General features: G+C 43.4%; 1 protein-coding gene across 5 annotated transcripts in view; it reads right to left on the bottom strand.

The window, feature by feature from the left end:
- Nucleotides 1-22931, bottom strand: part of CTPS2 (CTP synthase 2) — a 165363-nt gene that overhangs the window by 14073 nt on the left and 128359 nt on the right. For all 5 annotated transcript variants that reach the window (XM_075914146.2, XM_075914154.2, XM_075914186.2 and 2 more), the window contains 3 exons: nt 15836-15932; nt 9247-9302; nt 6167-6263 (listed from right to left, as the gene is read on the bottom strand). In XM_075914146.2, the coding sequence (XP_075770261.2) occupies nt 6167-6263; nt 9247-9302; nt 15836-15932 (250 nt within the window). The remainder of the gene's footprint in view (nt 1-6166; nt 6264-9246; nt 9303-15835; nt 15933-22931) is intronic.

Genomic DNA, 22931 nt, shown 5'->3' with positions numbered 1-22931 from the left:
AAAGAGTTCTTAATGAAGCTAAATTTAATGGAGATTGCCTATCTCCTAGAACTGGAAGGGACCTTGAAAGCTACTGTGTAAGTAAAAAGATTTAACATGGGGCATTAAAGTTTCATGAATAACTCTCCAAATCTTATAATTTCATATGAATTTAATAGAGAAAAAGATCTTAATATTCTTCTATTAAATATAAAAAGTGTGTTTAGGTTTATCTTTCGTATTTACACTGTAGTTTCCGCACATTTTGTGTGCATATACAGAACATTTGTGTGCATATACAGATCCTGCAAGCTGCTGACTGTCTTCAACTCTCACTGAAATAAGTAAGCATCAAGATCACTTTCCTTCTGGTGGGCCTTTCCCTGTAAAGAGATACCATTAGAGGAGGGAGAAAAAGTTCGTTTGGTTTTATTTTGACTTGGAACACAAAATACTGAAATTATGCACACGAGGGAATGGAACCTGGCTCTGGTGTAGTCTGTATTGTAGGCTGCAGGGTGGAAGCCCTGGTGTCCCTAACTCCAAAACAGACTATGGGTACGTCTACACTACAGCGCTAGTTCGAACTAACTTAGTTCGAATTAGTTAATTCGAACTAAGCTAGTTCGAACTAACGCATCTAGAACTAAAAACTAGTTCGAACTAGCGTTTTGCTAGTTCGAACTAGTAAGTCCACATTGAGTGGACTCTGAACAGGGCTTAAGGATGGCCGGAAGCAGTGCCGGCAGGGCATAAAAGGAGGACTTAGAGCATGGAGATGCTGTCTCAGGCTAGCCGAGGGCTGCGCTTAAAGGGTCCCGACCCCCACCCCGGACACACAGTTCTAAGGGGTGCCCCGCTTGCAAAGAAGTTCTGGCTTGGAGTGCCCTGAGTGCCCACACTGGGCACATCACACCACTCGGCCATCAGCCCGGCTGCACTTGCCGCAGGCTGCCATCTGGGGAGAGGGGGCAATTGGGGGGCTGCAGGAGAGCTTCCACCCCCAGAAGCCTGCAGAGCCAGCCCAGTCCTCCCCATCGGGGGCTCGTACCCCATTCCTCCCTCACCTCCTTCCACTTACCCTTCCCTAGCCCCCCTTCTTATTGATGTACAAAATAAAGATAACGTTTCTTCCAACATTGACTCTGTCTTTATTGAACAAAACTGGGGGAGACTGGGAAAAGGAGGTGGGAGAGGGGAAGAGAAAGGCTGGGAGAGGGGAGGGCAACTAACATGATCAGGGGTTGGGAACAGGTCCCAGATGAAGAGAGGCTACAGAGACTGGGACTGTTCAGCTTAGAAAAGAGGAGACGGAGGGGGGACAGGATAGAGGTCTCTAAAAGCAGGGGTTGGGTGGAGAGGGTGCATTCAGAAAAGTTCTTCCTGAGTTCCCATAAAGAAGGACTAGAGGACACCAAAGGAAAGGAATGGGTAGCAGGCTTGAAACTAGTAAGAGAAAGTTGTTGTTCTTGACAAAGCAAATAGTTAACCTGTGGAACTCCTTGCTGCAGGAGGCTGTGAAGGCTACAACTAGAACAGAGTTTAAAGGGAAGTGAGATCAAGTCATGGAGGTTGGGTCCATGGAGTCCTATTAGCCAGAGGGTAGGAGTGGTGTCCCTGCCCAAAGTTTGTGGAAGGCTGGAGAGGGATGGCACGAGACAAATGGCTTGGTCACTGTCTTCGGTCCATCCCCTCCAGGGTCCCTAGGGTTGGCCGCTGTTGGCAGACAGGCTACTGGGCTAGATGGACCTTTGGTCTGACCCAGGACGGCCATTGTAAGCTCAGGGCTCAGTGTCGGGGGTCTCAGTGGACCCCCTTGATTTTCATGCACACCTGGTCCTGGGTGGCCAGGCTGGCAGCTCTCCTGCCCTAGACGGCCACTTTCCTGTGCCTAGTGCGGAGATCGTGGACGAGGTCCACGATGTCCGCACTAGCCCAGGAAGGTGCCCGCCTCTTGCAGTCCAGGGCAAGCTCCCGGGAGCCGCCAGCCTGGTCCCGGGAAGAGGGGGTGGGCTGGGGGGCATCGGGTGGGTGGCTCTGTGCCGTGCCAGGTGCAGGGTCTGCTAGCTGGGTGCTGGCAGGCTTGCACCTGGCACGGGCACCGTAGCCAGCCCGTGCCCCTTTAAGGGGTCCGGGGCCGGGAGGGGGGCATAGAGTTTCCCTGGTGTTGGCCAGAGTGGCCACCAGGGAAACCTGGGGAGGGCTAGCCTCCCACTAGTTCGAACTAAAGGGCTACACAGCCCTTAGTTCGAACTAGCTAGTTCGAACTAGGCGTTAGTCCTCGTAAAATGAGGTTTTCCTAGTTCGAACTAAGCGCTCCGCTAGTTCGATTCAAATTCGAACTAGCGGAGCGCTGGTGTAGCACCTATTAAAGTTAGTTCGAACTAACGTCCGTTAGTTCGAACTAACTTTGTAGTGTAGACATACCCTATGTGATCAGCTGTCCCAAAAGCTGGGGAGACCCTGGAGCCCTGGAAACACCTGGTCTACTGAGGATTTGGCCCACAGAGTTCCTTAGCTCTTGGCTGCCCATCAGCCTGCTGTGGAGTCAGGTAGACAATCGAGCAGGAAATCATCTCTGTGAAATGTTTTGATTTCACCAACCAATGTTTTGTTAGAATTTTCGTGACTCACTCCAGAGAATATATTTGCTCAATCTTTTCAAGAAGGACAAAGGAGATGATCCCAGCTGTGTGTACAACTGTATTGTAATCTTTGGTATAAACTATCATGGAACACAATACAAGAAATAATAGCAATGTGTAGGGTCACTACTAAGGAAGCAGAAGGCTTTTTGCCCCTCTAAGAGAATTCTGTTTTTTCCTGATGGGGAATTCTGACTGGTGAATGGAAATTGCACAATCTTAATTCATCCATCCCATGTGTATGCAGTACGATAAAGTCTTTAATTATATGATTGCATATTGCTTTTTCACAGTCAGGGATGGACCTGCTCTGGGAGTGAATCATGGTTGTATAGTGAAAGAGGTTGTTGTTTATAAGGCTCCTGAGTCATTGGTCTCCTGGGTAAGACAGCTGAATGCTTACATGTGTCTATCATCTTTGTATATGAAGTTATGAATATGTGCTAAGTATTTGCATCTCAAACATGTGTAGTGTTCCTGGCTGACGCTCTGCCGACAAATTTACATTCAGGTTGATGGACCATTCATGTGGTGATAGGCCATTGATAGGAATCAGCTCTTCATGAAGATGCCTCAGATAGTGTGGAGCCAATGGCTGCCTCTATGATTCAGCAAATATGTAAGAACATATGATGAGGACATGTGAACTAAGGCTCCATCTTTTACCAATAACTTTCCATACTCTTGTGATCCTGTGCTTCATATTGGTCAGCAACTTTCCGTGCACATGAGCTGAGCTATAAATAGCAAGCTGTGACATCACTATTTTGTCTTCATTCCTGCTTCTTGTATCTGGACTGTGATTTTCTAAGGAAGCTGAATGACCCCTAACCTGGGTGAACCAGAGAGATTTTTTACAAGATTTAATATCGCTGTTATCATCCTGATCTATAGTCTCTGAAAATCACTGGTACTGTATTTGATTCTCTTAAGCATTTAAGAACCCTCTTTTCTTTTTATGTTATTAAACCTTTAATTTTTAGCCACTAATGGCATCAGCCTGATGTTTGGGTAAGATCTGAGTTATATACTGACAAAGGGAAGGTGGCTTATCCTTTGAAATTGGAAAAACGTTATATACTGTACAATGAACATGGTTTTCAGTAACCTCTCATCATAATGACCAGATAGATATCTGGGTGGTGATAAGGACTGGTTGTCTAAGGGGCCTGTGTTGTAAGTTTCTTGTTAACCAGTGTGATGCTACAGAACCTCAGTATGTTACTGGTTTGGTGAATCTAATGTTACAATAGCCACTAGTTTGGGGTGTGTCTGTCCTATTATTGTCAATCTGTCCTGAATTTGGCATTCTCAGCTAAGACCCACACTAGGCACCAGTTGACAAGGCAGTTACAGGAAAAGCATGTTTTCCTATAACAAAGAAAATCTGGTATTTTTATGTTTTTAAAGGAATCTAATTCCATTATTTACTTCTTTTATCATGGTTCTCTAAAACTTCAAAACAAGATGATGGCACAACATCAAAATACTACTTAGGGGGATATTCTTATGATATGTTTTGCCAACATTATTTGGTAGAATATATTTTTGTTTCCAGTCTCTAACTCCCTTGAGAAGCTTGTTTTCCCCTTCAATGATCCTCTTGCAAACCATTGTTTTATTGCCATTCTTATTCCTCTCTGGCAGCATACCATTTAAAAACCCTGTACTAATTATGCTCCCTACATAATTTTTTATAAAAGGCAAATGAAATAGCCTTCTAATAACAATTGTCAGCAGTTGTAGTGGGAACAAACTAAACAAAAACCACCATGAGAGTTATTTGTTTTTGAATTCTGATGTACTCCTTAGTGGCAATCTATACTGCAGATGTTTACATGACAGAAATGCATCTTCATCCAAACTCTGGTTCAGAATTAAAGCTTTGTTCTTTGACAGAAATTATAACAGAAAGATAACTTTGTGTTTTAGCAGTATAAAATATCCCACATACAAGATATATTGGAAGTCTAATTAACACATTAGGGTGTGTAAAATTTATTGTCTCCAGAGAATCCTTTTAGAAACAAGTTACCTTTAACTTTGATTCTGTATATTATGGCTGAAATTTAGCTAATAGTTAACATTTATTAGCCATTGTGATTTTAAAAGAGGGATGAATCAGCAAGGGGCTCAGAAGAAAAGAACTGCTGGCAATTCTATCTAAAAATTAAATAAAGTCAATCTGCAGAATATGTTCTCCTTTATGTTTTGTGGAGCTCCTTAGCCATAGGGAGAAGGTAAATTGTATTTGGTGTAACAAATCCAAATCTACTTGGTATTCAAATTTCTAAATCCCATTTATTAGAAATGAAATCTTTTTACTTCAATGTGAAGAAATTGAGCTTGCCTTATAGATGGTGGTTCTCCTTCAATTCAGGGAAGGGACACTAAAAGATACATGTGTTTTGTTGAGGGTTAAAAGTAGAATGGTACCAAGAATCCCATCTGGCACTCCTTTTATGGATTCTATTCCATCTTCCTCTTGTGGAGATATTTTATCTTCAGAGTTATATGAACAATTAATAGCCATAAAAAGGTCTTCAGTAATGGCAATAATCCCTTCTAGACTTACCTGTTTGAGGGGAAGTTCTTTAGCCTTTCTGGCACTACCTTAGCTACTAGTTTGGCAAACACCTGAGTATTCCGATGTTTTCATGAGTTGTTGAATCTTGCATAGGCAGGTGATCCGTCTTGTGGTTGTACTTTTACATAGCAAGAACAACGGGATTCTCTCTACATGGCAGAAGATATAAAAGGTTCTGGGAAACCTCTTCATTTGATCTTGAATCCTGCTTCTTACCTCTGGAAAACTTTGCTACCAACTAAAGCTTTAAAGAAAGGACTAAATGACTTATCCAACCTGCAGATGTACTCCAGAGACTTGATTTAAGCGAGCAGTTTATTTCATCTCTGCTACAAGCTTGAACCAAAAATTTTGCAATTGTTTATTTTGCAAGCTGTATACTTGATTCCTTTAACAAATTTAAATCTCACCCTTTCTTTTATGAATAAACCTTTAGATTTTAGATACTAAAGGACTGAGACGGTGTGGGTTTGGGATGAGATTTTAAGTTATCTATTGACCTGGGCAAGTAGCTGGTCCTTTGGGGTTAGAAGAATCTTTTTTTTTTAATGAGATTGGTTTTCATAACCTCTCATCTGTATAAGGAGTGCTACTGGTGGTGATACAGGAAAATTGGAGTATGACTTCCTGTTAGCCCATGTGGTGAAACAGAAATTCTCTTTTTGAGTGATTTGGTGTGCTTTGTGGTGGAGGAACCCTAGTTTTGGGCTGAAAGCAGCCTGATTTCTGAACAGTTTGCTTTGAATTGGTACTCTCAGTAGTGTTCCCTGACAGCATCTCTTGTTACAGTGGTTCCTAACATATTCTGTTTGGCACCTCATCTCTTTGTACTAGAGCAGTCAGCCCATGGGACCTCATAGGATACGAGAGTCATTTTGGATTTAATCAATAATGTTTTTATATATAGTTCATTCTGATTATACAGAATGTGTTACAAAAAAACAGAGATACTTACTTTCTAGCTCAATGATCTCCATTCTATTCCCTTCTGTGTCTTGGCCAACAAATTTCAAACCTTTCTCTTCAAAGCAGACAGTCAGTTCTGGATTTACCTGGAACATTGAAAAATACAGGTAGTAATTACTGTAGTATTTACACAAACTTAACAAAGATAGGTGAGTTTTAACTTTAAACACACACACACACAAAAGCAGGTGAGGCCCATCGGTGACCAGGCAAAGTCATTTTGCATAGATTACATGTATAAAAAAGTTCAAGAAATGAAATACATGTAATAGAATTTTTTATTCATGTGCTTGCAAAAGGGAAGTAAAAGATCAGTTTTAAACGTGTAGGATTTCAACTTCAAACATTATTCATTTTACTAAGTAATTATCATACGTAGTAAATTTGAATCACAAACCCAAAGATTCTATTACTTTTTCTGTAATGAATTGAATTATTTTGTGATTTGTAACAGGACGAATTTTCTTTGCACTAAAATGACAATTGACTAAGCGACTCAATTTTAATTTTGTTAGCAAATATTTTTTAGATTTTTCCTGCGGGATGACAGTGTGATGTCATCACATCACTCTGCATCCCACAGGCTCCTCTTTCCCATGGCCACCCTGCTCCAGACACTGACTGGGGACACGAAAGCTGCCTGGCAGCCTGGCCTGGGCAGATTCCACCTCCTGAAAGTCCGCAGCCAGAGCTAAGCAGGCAGGACCCTTGGGAGGTGGAATCTGCCCAGGCTGGGCTGCCAGGCAGCTTTGCTGTTCCCAAACTGTGTCTGGGGCAGGAAGCAATTCCGTCCAGGATGTGGGCGCCTCTCTGGATCAGCCTGCTGCAGGCAATGGAGCTGTGGCAGTATCGCTGCATTTGTTCAGAGGGGAAATCCCAGATAGAAGCTCCGGGGTGGCTAGACTTGGAGATGTTGGGGCCTTCCCAGCAGCTAGAGGGCCTAAGGAGCCGTGCAGCAACAGGCCCACAGAGAAAACGGTGCAGGGCCTCATGGCTAAGGGGAGGCACTGGCTGTGTGCTGGGCCGGCCCTGGTGGCCCCCTGCTTGGGGGAAGCAACCACTGTGCCATGTTCCCTTCTGGCAGCTGCCTGTGGTGCGTGACCACGTGCGTGGGGCGGCCTGAGCTTTGGCTCACTGCCCGCAGACAGGGGCTGCAAAACTGTGCTCCTCCCAGGCAAGGCTCTCAGTCCCCTCCTCCCCTCCCCTGGCCCAGGGGGCTGCTTCAACTGGTGCAAGGCCCAGAGGGTGGCCCACTGACGCCAGGAATGGAGGCAGACTCCATGTCCTGCATCCCCAGACACTTCCCCATCCTCCGCTGCAGTCCAAGCTGCCGCACCAGTGCTGAGCCGCCCCACTGGAAACCACTGTTGCAGTCTGACAGCCCCTGAGGCATCACAGAGGGGTGGCCCAGCAGCGTTCGGATTGGCTGCCAACACGGCCGAGTGGGGGCGGGCTAGCCTGAGGGGAGAAGCGCCTGCCTCTGCATAGTGGTGCCTGGAGACCACCCCCTCACTGCATGGCTCCCCAGTCCTCTTTCCATCCTCCACGTGTGTTCTCAGACTCTCTCATGCCCCCTCACTGACTCCCATCCCCCCTTCTCAAACTGGCATCCCAAAGGACCCCCTGCTCTCTGCCCCTCCCTTCAGCCTCTTTCTCTGCCTCCTTTGCATTTCCTCTGCTCACAGACATCCCCCTTTCCCACTTCACAGCACCCCAGCAATGCCACCTTTCCTGCCCCTTCTCTCCAGGCAGCTGCCCAGATCCTGCTGTCACACCACCTGGAGCAGCCCCCCACAGAAATTCCTGCATATGGGCCTCGTGCCTTTTCTTTGCTGGTTAGGTTGCCTGTTCATGGGAGGGGGCAGGGTGTGCGTAGGAAGGGAGGAAAGGGGTTAAGAGTGTATGTGAGGCTAGGTGGTGTGGTAAGAGGGGATGGTGGAGGTAAGGGGGATATAGGAATGGAGAAAGGGGGATGGGCAGTGTGGGACGGTGGAGGGGGAGGAGTTAGGGAAGGATGGGGGTGTAGGAATATGGAGGAAGGAGGTGGGAGTAGGGATCGGCAGTGTGGGGTGGGGAGGCAGAGGGTTTATGGAGGATGGGTAGGTATAGGAACGGAGGTAGGGGTAGGGATGGAAAGGGGGGTGAGGAAGGGGGTCAGGGAGGATGGTGGGGGTTGGAATGGAGTCTAAGCCAGCCACCACCCCCTTTGAAAACCAGGAGGTCCAAAGAAGGCCTGCTCTATGTGACTCAGGAATTGGACTATAGGGGCATGCCTCAAATTGAAGGATCTACATGCAGAGCAGCCACTTAGGCTGTGTCTAGACTACATGCCTCTGTCGGCAGAGGCATGTAGATTAGACAGATCAGCAAAGGCAAATGAAGCCGCGATTTAAATGATCGCGGCTTCATTTACATTTACATGGCTGACGCGCTGAGCTGACAAACAGCCGATCAGCTGTTTGTCGGCTCGCACGCTAGTCTGGACGTTCCCCCTGTCGACATCAAAGCCCTTTGTCGGCAGGCCCGTTATTCCTCGTGGAATGAGGTTTACCGGGGCTGCCAACAAAGGGCTTTGATGTCGACAGGGGGAACGTCCAGACTAGTGCGCGAGCCGACAAACAGCTGATCAGCTGTTTGTTGGCTCAGCGCGGCAGCCATGTAAATGTAAATGAAGCCGCGATCATTTAAATCGCGGCTTCATTTGCCTTTGCTGAACAAACAAATCTACATGCCTCTGCCGACAGAGGCATGTAGTTTAGACGTACCCTTAGAGAAGACTCTGCTGATGTCACTTTCCCACAGGTCCCCCTACCATGTTTCCTAAGACCTCACACTTTGTCATGGGTGGAAAACCAAAGATCCTCAGCTTAAGGTCTGGAAAAGATACCTCTGCTGCTCTGACAGCGGCAAGGGCCTGGACTTGGATACACTAAATAAATAGTACCTACTTTAGCTCAAACTCCTACAGTCCTACTTAACCCTTATTTAGGAAAACTTCCACTGCCTTCAAATTTTTTTGTGGTTTGCTATACATTCTCAATATTAGAAAGTATATTAGCAATGCCTTACCTCATACCGATGCCTGTGTCGTTCCTCTACAAAATCTTCATCACCATAAAGTTTCCCTGAAAAGAACACAAGGGAAATGATTAACAGGAAAGGGTTGATTCTGTCAAACATTTCCAGAAAGCAGAAGATAGCGCTCTTACAATGTGCACAGTGTTTCTAATGTTATTTTTTTAGTTCATGATGTACCCCACATGCTCTATGAAATCTAAATTCCAAGAAATGTCTTACACATCAACAACTAATGCTATTCACTATGTCCCTAACACAATCTCTTCTTTTGTTTTTCTGTCTCACTACTTTTCTGTTCCTCTTAATTTTTAAATACATGACACACATAATGTTAACTTATACAGTTGTTTCCGTGTTGTTGTAGCCCTGTCCATTCCAGGCTATTAGAGAAACGGGGGGGAGGGGTGAAGTATCATATTTATTGGACCAAATTTTAATGGTGAAAGGACAAATTTTCAAGTTTATAAAGAGCTCTTCAGATGTAGTTGGCCCAACAAAAGATGCTATCTTACCCACCTTGTCTCTCTAATTGCCAGTGACTGTCAATTTCCCCAGATTAGATTATGAACAACTTGTATAGAATATGGAGCTTTCACGCCAAACTTAAATGACTCTCCAGTGATTATAAAGCCCATTCACAGAAAATGGGCTAGTGATCCAAACTATATGAAAGCTTTATAGGGATATTCAGTGCCCCTTATGCACTGATAATAGGCCTCTGAAAGAGATTTCAGACTAAAGCAGAGGTGGGAAAATTCCAGTCTGCGGGCCGGATCTGGTCCACAGGGTTAATCCCTGGCAGGCTCCCACCTCCATGTTTACCTGCGCCTCCACAGGTATCGGGGGATCTCAGCTGTGGTTGGCCATGAATTGCATTTGTGGCCAATGCGAGCAGTGGGAAGCAGTGCCCAGCTCTGTGGTACTTCCTGCCATTCGCACTGGCCGCAAACAGCGATTCGCAGCCAACCAGAGCTCTGATACCTACTAAGGTGCAGGTAAACATAGTGGCAGTAGACTGCCAGAGATTAACCATGAAGGGCTGCAGTTTTTTTACTGCCCAGCCCTGGACAAAAGGAAGCGGAGTTTGCCACCCAAACCTTTTATTAGGTCAATTTTAAAGGACCAAGCCCAGTTTACATAATACGTGCAACAACAAAAATAGAAATTCATACTCTATTCTTTTTTTCTTCTTTTTGTGCTTCCATCCTGCCACCTTCTCCTCTTCCATCTAATAACTTCTAAAGCCCATCAGGCTTAAGTGGAAAAATCAGCATGATAATGTAAAACTGATGAGGTTTCAGACACATTGACTAAACTAAGAAAATAGGAACGGCCATGCTGGGTCAGACCAATGGCCTATCTAGCCCAGTATCCTGTCTTCTGACAGTGGCCAATGCCACAAACATTCCCTCTCCCCGCTTATTATCTAGTCCTAGCTTTTGGCAGACAGAGGTTTAGGGACACTCAGTTCAGGGGGCTGCATTTCTGGTCATTTTTTGAATTGTTATTTTGTTATACAATTCTTTTTTGAACTATTATACTTTTGATTTTCACAACATCCTATGGCAAAGAGTTTCACAGGCTGACTGTACACTGTGTGAAGAAACACTTCCTTTTGTTTGTTTTAAATCAGCTGCCTATTAATTTCATTTGGTTCTTCTGTTATGAGGGGTAAGTAGCACTTTCTTATTTACCTTCTCCACCCCAGTCATGATTTTATAGACCTCTATCATATCCCTCCTTAGTCACCTCATTTCCAAGCTGAAAAGTCCCTGTCATATTAATCTCTCCTAATACAGAAGCTATTCTACACCCCTAATATTTTTTGTTGTCCTATTTTGTATCTTTTCTGATTCCAATATATCTTTTTTTGATAGGGTGACATTAGTTCGAGTTAACTTTGATAGGCGCTACACATACAAACCGCTTGTTCGAACTTAATTCGAACTAGCTGAGTGCTTAATTCGAACTAGGTAAACCTCATTCTATGAGGACTAACGCCTAGTTCGAATTAAGTAGTTCAAATTAAGGGCTGTGTAGCCACATAATTTGAACTAGTGGGAGGCTAGCCCTCCCCAGCTTTCCCTGGTGGCCACTCTGGGCACCACCAGGGAAACTCTTCTGCCCCCCTCCCGGCCCCGGAGCCCTTAAAGGGGCATGGTCTGGCTACGGTGCCCGTGCCAGGTGCAAGCCTGCCAGCACCCAGCCAGCAGACCCTGCACCTGGCATGGCACGAACCAGCCACCTGCTGCCACCCAGCCCTCTGCCTCTTCCCGGGACCAGGCTGGCGGATCCCAGGAGCCTGCCCAGGGCCATAAGAGGTGGGCGCCCGCCTGGTCTAGTGCGGAGATCGTGGACCTCATCCACGACCTCCGCACTAGGCACAGGAAAGTGGCCATCTAGGGCAGGATAGCTGCCAGCCTGGCCACCCAGGAGCAGGTTTGCATGAAAATCAAGGTGGCCCAGTGAGACCCCCGACCCAGAGCCCTGAGCTTAGAATGGCCGTACTGGGTCAGACCAAAGGTCCATCTAGCCCAGTAGCCTGTTTGCCGACAGCAGCCAACACCAGCTATCCCGGAGGGGATGGACCGAAGACAATGACCAAGCCATTTGTCTCGTGCCATCCATCTCCAGCCTTCCAAAACAGAGGCCAGGGACACCATTTCTATCCCCTGGCTAATACCATTCCATGGACCCAGCCTCCATTAATTTATGTAACTTCTCTTTAAACTCTGTTATAATTCTAGCCTTCACAGCCTCCTGCAGCAAGGAGTTCCACAGGTTAACTATTTGCTTTGGCAACAACAACTTTCTCTTACTAGTTTCAAGCCTGCTACCCATTCATTTCATTTGGTGTCCTCTAGTCCTTCTATTATGGGGACTAATGAAGAACTTTTCTTGATGCACCCTCTCCACACCACTCATGCTTTTACAGACCTCTATCATATCCCCCCTCAGTCTCCTCTTTTCTAAGCTGAGAAGTCCAGTCTCTTTAGCCTCTCTTCATATGGGACCCGTTCCAAACCCCTGATCATTTTAGTTGCCCTCCCCTCTCCCACCCTCTCTCTTTCCCTCTCCCACCTCCTTTTCCCAGTCTCCCCGAGTTTTGTTCAATAAATAGAGTTTCTATTTTTAAACACACGTGTCCTTTATTTTGTACATCAGGAAGGGGGGCTAGGGAGGGGTAAGTGGAAGGAGGTGAGGAAGGAATGGGGTACGAGCCCCCGATGGGGAGGACTGGGGTAGCTCTGCGGGCTCCTCAGAGTGGAAGCTCTCCTGCAGTCCCCCGATTGACACCCCTCCCCCCCCGGATGGCAGCCTGCGGCAAGTGCAGCCGGTCTGATGGCCGAGTGCTGTGATGTGCCAAGTTTGGGCATTCAGGGCACTCCAAGCCAGGACTGCTTTGCTGTCCCTCATCGAGTTAGACAAGCGAGCGGGGAACCCCTGAGAACTGTCAGGGTCCACTCAATGCGGACATGCTAGTTCGAATTAGCAAAACACTAATTCGAACTAGTTTTTAGGTCTAGATGCACTAGTTCGAATTAGCTTAGTTCGAATTAACTAATTCGAATTAAGTTAGTTCGAATTAGTGCTGTAGTGTAGACATACCCTGAGTCAGTTGCTCTCCAGATACTGAGGGGGACAGACAACATGTCCCTCTCCAAGAAAAGACACTTCACCATCTGTAAGTAGGGCAAAGCCTAGATAAATCCATTAGGTTTTATTGTTTTATGGTTTGGGAATGGGAATCTGATGTCTCTGCATTTAGAAATGGGTTTTCCTCTCTTTTGTAACTAAGTTTTGTTCCCATGGGAAAATTCCCCATAAGTTTATTAATTGGTGGATTTTACCATCTAGCCAATCCAACTATGCTTGTAACTGGAGTATTGTGATAATAAAGGTTCTTTCTTTTTTATTAACCTAGTATTGGTTAATTTTTGTGTCCTGGTTTTACCTTAGGGCTGAGATTTCCCAAGTGATCTCTTCCCTGGTTTTCTTACCATTACTTGGGTGGTGGCAGAGGATTTTTATCCCCAAAATCTAGGTTTTTAGGATTTTGGGGGGAAGTTTTTTACCAATGCCTGGCGAGATAAGGTTTTGGGGTACTTTTGTGGGCCCTTACTTCTGCATTCAGCATGCCAGAGTGGGGAATCAGCCATGACAAGGGGTTACAAGAGTTAATCGTAAGAGAACCTTTAAAACCCCCATATTTCTCTTCTAGTTGTGATTTATAAGGAGTGGAAACAAGATTTCCTTTTCCAGTACAGATTATCAAAGCTTTATGCATTCCTTTGACACATATGACCATCAGAGCTACTCAGGATGATGGCACACATTTACAACAGATTGCTGCACCTTAGCATTAACCTTTCTATCAGCAGATAATAAGGACCACATAATAACTGCAGTATAGCATCAGGAAAATATTATACATGATGAAGTGTGTAAGGTGTTATGTAGGCCATGCTGCTCATTGTCAAAAAGCCATTATCTAGAAAAGCAGGTTTTCTTTTAAATGACTACATATGCAGCACTTTCATTTCCTGCCAAATTACACACGATCTTAAAAACTCAAAGGGGTACTTTCTACAAATCTGAGACAGTTAAACATGGTTTCATATCCCAGATCAATGCCACAGAGAGAAAAGATGTATAGGATGATAATGTAGCAAGTGTGACTGAATCTGCTGATGGACAAACAATTGCATTGTGTCAATGTTTTATCATCACTTACTTTTCCTTTGTAATTACGACCTGCTAATAGGTGACCTACATTAAGTATTACTGCAACTTTTGAAATAAGTGGCTGAAACTGAATCCCTGATGTAGTATTTTTTTTTTTTTTTGCTTACCAATTGGGGCTGGCAGGAGTCTCAGGACTACGATTAGGGCACCGTTGACAGCCCAAATCCCTTTTGGACCCAGACTTAACCCTTACAGTGGGCTACTTGCTGACACAAAACCTAGCTCTTGCCCAGGATCCCATGCCAGCACGGACTAACACAAGTCCAAGGATGCATGCCAGCCTCCACCCTAACTCTTGCCTGGCATGTGCTGCTGGCTCCAACTTTAAAATGGGACAAACAGCAGTGTTCCCTGTAAGCTGCCTGAGCAAAAATTGCACCTCCAGAAATAATGGGCATCTGAACTATTCATTAGAAATAAAGATGTCTATTTTGTAGTATTCTTTTGTTCCTGACCAATCCCACTTTATCAACAAGTAATCTCATGTATATTGTTGGGGACTTTATAACATATCCAGGTACAAAATCAGTTGGGGGAAAAGAATGAAGTATTCTTCTGTATTATCTGGAAGGAATGTCTCTCACAGCATAGAATATTTATCATTCTGAAAAAGGGTCCATTAGTTTACTTAATGGGTAATTTCTCTGTGTGAGATAACATTAAGAGGTAGTTGAACTTCTTGTCTATTAAATGGAATGAAGCATTTAGGCAAGAATTCAAATTCCCTATGTGTTTTGGGCATTTATTCCTTTTCTCTATTTTTTCACCTGCTATGTAAAAGTAAGAGAGAAGAATTTGCACTATGCTTTGGTTGTTTCCTCCAGAAGTGGACAATGGAAATTCACACAGACACACATCCTTTAAGTCAATCACAAGGAACAAATCGGAAGAGAGAAGGTAAGCTGTGTTTGTTTGCCCTAGAACTCAGGCTAGAATGAACAGGACTTGATTAAATCCACGCTCAGAGCATTGGAAATGGATGTGGAGCATGTTGGCTACCACTGTAAGAGGCAAGGACGATCATCAGTCCACAGTTTAAGAAGTGGCTGGAAACACCGATGCCACATTCTGAAAACCTGAAGTTCATGTTGCATAATTAACCAAACTTAATTAAAAAAAATAAAATTGCAAAAACGAGGAGGTTTTATGTCTTTCTTAGTGACCAATCCATTTTTTATGCTGGAAGTCCCAGCTTGCGGACAGAGTTCCATGGGTGTATCATCACATAAGACAGGCAGTAGCAGCTGCCTGTGCTGTACAGTGAGGAACGCTTGTGTCCTTGCAAAGAATCTGGCAGGGGGAGGGTATCTAGGGTAGCCCATCCTTCTGGAGAGAGAAGCACACTTGGACAGCAAACATGCTGAAGGCAGCCAAGAGCACTGAGCTTTCTATCCTTCCACTGCTGCCTGCAGAGCCGCCAGTCTGTGCCAGCTCCTCTCACTGTGACCATTTAATTTGGTGCTTAGAGGAGAGAAAAGAAAGTGGGGAGAGAGTGAGAAGATGTGTATCTGCCCCACAGATGCTCTCTGTTAGTGGGTGGTTCATCAAGCATGCCCTTCAAACAGGCAGAGAGGGCAGAAAGGGCCATTAATCTGTTTTTAGTAGATGCTGTTTATAGATATTAAAAAGATGCACCCCGGGAACTAATCAGATGAATAAAAAATGCCATTTGTGACAGTTGCTTTTCAGGGTAGGAAACATTTTAAATGTGGACTGCATGGTGTGTAAGGAGAGGCAAGAACATGTTTGGCACAATTCTATTTAGGCCTTTAAATATGAGACAGATGGCATTTTTTATCCTCAGAGAAAATCAAACAGTAAAGAAGAAACTTACTTAAGACAGAGTCTTCTGTTTTGAAAATAGTCCTCCTTTTCCCCAGTCTCATTGTTCCTCCCATATCTCCAGGATTGTGTTCAGGCATGTCAATGACCTTACAAGAGAAAATATGTAAGTGGTGAGAAAAATAAAATATTAATGATTGTATTTACAGTATTTCATACAGTCCAACATATTATTAGGATGGAAGACCTAATCATGGAGGTTAGGTCCATCAATGGGTATTAGCCAGGATAGGTAAGAATGGTGTCCCTAGCCTCTGTTTGTCAGAGGCTGGAAATGGGTGACAAAAAGATCACTTGATTCCCTGTTCTGGTCACTCCCTTTGGGGCATCTGGTATTGGCCACTGTTAGCAGACAGGATACTGGTCAAGCTGGACCTTTGGTCTGACCCAGTATAGCCGTTCTTATGTAAGACCCACAGGTTTCAAAGCATGTTTACCAAAGAACATTGCTACACAGCTGGCAGTCACAGAAGTTTTGGTAGTGTAATAAGACTGCAACGACGGACACAAACTACATATACAGCCAGACTACATTATGGACCTTGATCGGGGTGTCAGACTTACTGACCCTCCGAGCTACAAATCACAGTTGTCAGATGCTCAAAAGCCAGAGCACACCTGCTGGGTCTCAGGACTTCAGCCCCATGGGAGGTGCCAGATGAGGCATTGGGTTTCAGCTCCTGCTTAAGCCCCAAACCCCAGCAGGTATACCCCCTGGGGCTGAAGCTCTGAGGACCGCCCCCCTCCTTGCTGGGCATAGGCGCCTACCACGCCACTATGCTGCAAGGAAGAGTTCACCAGCTCCTCCTCACTCCTAGTTTGGTAGGTGGAAAATGGGAGATTCATTGGAGAGACTCTTCATGTCACACTTTAATGATTAAAAGAGCCATATATGGCTTGAGAGCCACAGTTTGGCCACCCCAATCTAAACACAGACTGATTCATGGGGCACTCATCTGCAAGGAGTCTACATCCTCATGAGAATCCCCGTGATGATGAGACATGCAACCCACATTAGGATACCATCCTACAGCAAGAAATTTTTTGGGCCCAAAAGGTGTCATGCTATCACTTCAACTCTTTGATTTTATGTACCACACATTCAGTGTGTAATATGATGGGGACTAATTTAGCTACAACTGCTCAGGAGAGAGATCTTGGAGTCATTGTGGATAGTTCTCTGAAAACATCCACTCAGTGCGCAGCGGCAGTCAAAAAAAGCAAACAGAATGTTAGGTGTCGTTTAAAAGGGGATAGAGAATAAGACAGAGAACATCTTATTGCCTCTATATAAAACCATGGTGCACTCACATCTTAAATACTGTGTATAGATGTGGTCACCTTATCTCAAAAAATGTATATTAGCATTGGAAAAGGTTTAGAAAAGGGCAACAAAAATGGAACGGGTCACATATGAAGAGAGATTAAAAAGACTGGGACTTTTCATCTTAGAAAAGAGGAAACTAAGGGGGATATGATAGATGTCTATAAAATCATGACTGATGTGGAAAAAGTGAATAAGGAAAAATTATTTACTTGTTCTCATAACATAAGAAATAGGAAACACCAAATGAAATTAATAGGTAGCAGGTTTAAAACAAACAAAAGGAAGTTTTTCTTCTAACAGTGCACAGTCAAGCTGTGGAACTCCTTGCCAGATGATGTTGTGGAGACCAGGACTTAAACAGGGTTCAAAAAAGAACTAGTTAAATTCATGGAGGTTAGGTCCATCAATGGCTATTAGCCAGGATGCACAGGAATGGTGTTCCTAGCCTCTCTTTGTCAGAGGCTGGAAATGGATGACAGAAGAGGGATCACATGATGATTGACTGTTCTGTTCATTCCCTCTGGGGCATCTTGCACAGGCCACTGTTGGAAGACAGGATAGTGGGTTGATGGACCTATGGCCATTCTTACGTTCTTATGTTAATTCTTTGGAACCATAGTCTGATCACAACTAGCTCACATGGTGCTGAACATGATTGGTCCTGGTCTATACTGACCATCGGTCATATTCATTGTGATTTAAGTTAACTCAACTCTTCACAAACATGTTTGACTACAATAAGATTTTGAAAGCAGACATGCTCTTGATTTCAAGAATGAAATTTGAAATGTAAAATAGACATACCCTAAGTTATCCCTGACTTCTTGAGTCTTTAGACATCCTGGCACATTGGCTGAAAAAGGTGTGAGCTGCTCTTGTCATGTTAATGGGATATAGATTCTGAATTCTATTAATATCAACATTGTTAACAGTTTTACTACAGATAACAGAAAAAAACATTACAAAGAAGGGGTATGAAGTTCTGCATAATCTCCTGTGAGTAGCATCTCTTACTGCTATCATAAGTAGAGTGGCTTGGTTTGTGGGCAGAACTTGAGACAATATCATCACTTTCCCCAACACAGCGTGACCCCTGAATGAAGTACTTTAAGATAACTCTTTGTTTCCTATTCACATAATGAATTTTGCTGACTGTCACATGAAGAACAAGAAGCAGCTGAAACTGCATTCTGCCCACAGCAGGATTCTTATGCTGCTGAACAAAATATACCTTTATTTCTGGCATTTTCTGTCACCTGAACATGCTATTCAACTGATTTTTTTTTTTTTTTTTTTTTTTTTTTTTTTTTGCAATGAGTGAGATTAGCTGCAAGGAATGAAACAGAGATTATACTTAAAGTTTTGCCCTGCTTGCCTGGTTCTTCTGGAACAAGCCATTATATCTAAAGAAAATCCCTCTCACAGGGTAAAATCTTTCAAAATCGTAGAAACACCAAATGTAAGTATCCATCTCTCTCTCTCTCATATATATAGATATAGATATAGATGCACACACCAAGGAGTGAGACTACTCAAGAAGGCTTCAGAAAATAAAAAATAGTTGTGGTGAGTGGTTATCAGAAGCAGTATTTTATTACCTTTAATTTGCCCTTCTGGAGCAATAAAAACATTCCATGAGAGCCATAATGCATTTCATAAAGTGACACTATACAATTCAGAAGGGATGGTGGAAGGTTCTTGGCCTTTGGCTCTGTGCCAATGTAATTCAGATGTGTAATTATCTCTGCATAACCTCATATCTTTCAAATGTTATTTATGGTCTATACACTTGTTGCAAAGTATCATGAATAAAAGCTGTAATCAAACTGGTTGAAGATTACAAGCCCTCTAATTACTTCCCAAGCAACATGAATGTGGGGGTTATGCAGTTTCTTCAGCCAAAGCACCTCCCTACTCCACATATTTTTAAATCAATTATACTCTTCTGAATTCTATTTACCATTTTATTTGCAGTACACACTTGACATGCTGGGCAATTACATAATCAAAACATATAACATCAGAAACAGAGTGTACAAAATACACAGGATGAAATTATGCTTGAAGTCAATGGCAAAACTTTAATGGGAAGTGGTTTGCTTGCCTCTATAACAGTGGAAGGGTGGCCTTTCCCATGGGTACAATGGTTCTTGTAGATGACTGGGTGGGTAGGGTTGCCAGGTGTCCGGTATTGACCCAGACAGTCCGGTATTTTCAGCTCCTGTCCAGTAAAAAACTTCAGAAAATACCGGACACCTACAATGTCTGGTATTTTCTGATTTTTTTTCCTGGCCAGGAGGCCAAAATACCAGACACCTGGCAACCCTACTAACACTCAGCATCCAGCCTCCCACTGCAGCCCCCAACACCCCCAGCCCCCCGACCCCATGCTTACCTGGTTCCGCAGGGAAGCTAAGTTCTAAGAACACAAAATGGCTGCTGACAAAAAGACCAAGGGGAAGCAATGCCTCCCCTGGGTCTTAGTGCTCAACCACTCCCCTGTTCCTATCCCTATTCTGGCTGCACTCACTCTGAAAGGGGCCATGCTGCTTTAATATTTAATTTTTTTTTCTTAATAAGTCTTGGGAGTCCTTTTTGTTTATTGCTCAACAACTTTGGTCTCCCCGCCCACCCCCCCTGTTTTTTTTCTTCAACAGAATTTTTTACCCGGTGGGTTTTTTTTGGGGGGGGAGAGGGGTTTCAGTATTTTTGATTCAACCATCTGGCAACTCTAACAGTAATACGCAATCATTCATCCTCTCTAATGGTTACCCAATATAGGACTGTGAGCCAGGGTTCCCTGTAAGGTGCATGCCAGCATGGGCACACACCAAGAATTTCATTCCCACCCACCTCCAGAGCAGAGCCGTACAGCTGTAACCCCAGCTGTTCCCAGGGCTGGGGCCACCCCAGGAGCAGCTGGGCAGTCACCACGCAGCTTGCATGGCAGCTGCCAGAGCTGGAGCCTGAGCTGTGGTACTAAAAATAGCATCATGGCTCAGCTTCAATCCCAGCAAATAGGGAAGCCACCTGCCATGTGATCCAGCCCCTGGGAGCAGCTGGGGTCGCAGCTGCATGGTGGTAGGACCACAGTACTAAAAATAGCACTGCAGCTCCAGCTCGCGTCCTGGCACACAGAGCATGCTGCCCCGTGTGCTGGGACTGGAACCAGGACCACCGTGCTCTTAGTTTAAATATAGTAGGAGCCGGGCATGCAGGCAGCTCAGTTCCTAAGACATTTAAACTACAGAGCTGCACTGTGTCCCCTCTCCTCCCCTGCACCACGAAGATGGTGCTTCAGCACCAGCTCCTGCTCCCCCCTCCCTTGTTGCCTCTGATATAGAGGCAGCAAGGAGGAAAAATGCAAGTAGTTGACTCGACTGCCCGATCAGATATGTCATCATGACCTGGTGAAATCTGTCCTAGTGTATTTAAGGAACTAGCTGACGCAATCTCAGAACCCTTAAAACTGTCTTTAAGAACTTGAGAAGGCCAAACTTAGAATCTATCTTTACGCAGAGAAACAAAGAGGACACAAGGAATTACAGACAAATCAGCCTAACTCTGATACTGGAAAAATACTGGAACAAATTATTAAACAACCTATTTGTAGGTCTCCAGAGGATAATAGGATTATAAGAAATAGCCAGCACATATTTGCCATGAACAAGCCATGACAAATCTCAACCTTATTTCCTTCTTTGACAGGGTTACTGGACTCCTGGATAGGAAGGTAAATATAGCATCGGCAGCCCACCAGGGGCTAATGCTGGTGAACCAAATCCAGCCTGCAGCCTGCCCACCCCTGATTTACAGAGGATACAATTTTTTAAACTCCAAAATCTTTCATTTTTGTTTCAGGCTGCCATCTGTAAATGTGGCTTCTTAAGAGCTCTGTAACTGCAGACAACTGGTGTGCAGAGAATCTCATTTAACAACAAATCACAATGTTCCATTTACATCCAGAATACTGTGTTATACTCTACAATACAGAGAAAGCAGAAGTCCTCACAAAGCAAAGCAAATAAATTAACTATGCAACTTTATTTGTACAGATAACTCCACATCTGCAAAATGCTATGTCATACCCTTGAATTGATATAATTTGATTTGAAAGACTCTTCGGAAAATCAGTTAAAACTTCAGTTTTGTCTACCATTTTAATCCTCTCCTGTTTAAGGAACAAATGTTTTGTCATTGTGGAAAGCATTCAACATTAATATAAGTGCTGATCAAAATGCCAGGAGAAAGAATGACTATAGAGATTAGCTAAACACTGAAAGGCACTTAAAGGATACAGTAACCTACATGTGCAGAGAGGAAAGCAGATGGAAGCATGAAATGAAGCAGCAGGTGCTCATGAATACTAATATCTACAGGTTATGATTAAGAACAGCCCAGCAATGTAAACCAACAACTCCCCTTAAAATACCCCGGGCATCCTTTCCTTTACTGCTGTGCAGGGATAACAGTGTTTTCTAGATTCAGATTGGTCTGTTTCAGTGAAGATATATATATATATATATATATTGTTCAGCAGACCCAACCAATTGGAAAGCAGTAATGTTAAACTGATACACTGGAAATTTTAAAAATTACAAATGAAGAAGGCCCATTTTAAGTGAGCGGTAATCAGCTATAGTTGGAAAACTGGCACTGAACACTTCCAAGTGTAAACATGAATATAGAAAACTTCATCCCTATTTTTTTGAAAAGAGGACTTTTCAAATGGTAGTTATTGGCGGAGGATGCAGACTATGAAAATTCTATGGCCAATACTAAGCATATGAAAACATTAAACACAACAAAATATATTTATAGTTTTGCCACAAAGAACACTGAATTCCAAGAAAACAAATTTTTTATTAACTTGTTACCCACATCTAAAATATTCTAAAACACAGAGCTGTCACTCAGATGCTAAATTCTTCTATTTTTTCTCATATTACAGTACATCAATTTTCTACAAAGCAATTATTGCCACCTGTAAGCTTAGAAATGAAAATTATCATTGGCCAATCATGCATCCCTTACTCACATGAATAATTGTTTTGAAAGATAAGGCTCATTATTTTTCTTCACTAGATTGTAGTGCAGTGCCCCAAAATCCCTCCATAGACCAGTCTAGCAAACTGACCCACATGATTTCAGGCCTAAAAATATTGGGTTCTTTCTGAGGTTTTTGGCATTTTTTAAATCCTTGCAAATTCTTATCTACACTCAGGAGGTAAAATAACTTCAGTCATTTTCCATTCTCAACACTCCTCCTGAGTTTTGTCACTTCCTTTTTTTTAAAATTAATTCATTGCCCTTATGCATTTATTTAATCAAGTCTACAAATCCTCTGAGAATGACTCCACTTGGCAAAGCAGAAATTGTAGTATATAATTCTACCTGAAATAATCTTACATAGTGCATAAAAAGAGTTCCTTTTTCAAACAATGATTTATCATTCATAACCCACTGTAATTTTAAAGCTAATGGGAACACATATATCAAAAGCCCACAAAGGCATTATTTACTACATTTTAGTGCTAGCTTAAATACATTCAAATTTTCCTCAATATTCATACTATACCAAAATCTTCTTTATGTTTTTGTTTGGATATTTAGCATTACTAGAATTTGATTTCAGAATATTTCTAGTATTTCATACATATGGTATTTCTGGCATTGAAATAAAGATAAATAAAGATCATAATATTTTAAGCATGGCTACTCGCCATTTAAATAGATTATAAAAACAAAAGAACATACAGCA

Source organism: Pelodiscus sinensis, chromosome 1, assembly GCF_052426305.1.
Source record: "Pelodiscus sinensis isolate ZL-2025 chromosome 1, ASM5242630v1, whole genome shotgun sequence".
Taxonomy (NCBI): Eukaryota; Metazoa; Chordata; order Testudines; family Trionychidae; genus Pelodiscus; species Pelodiscus sinensis.
This window is presented reverse-complemented; position numbering and strand designations above follow the sequence as displayed.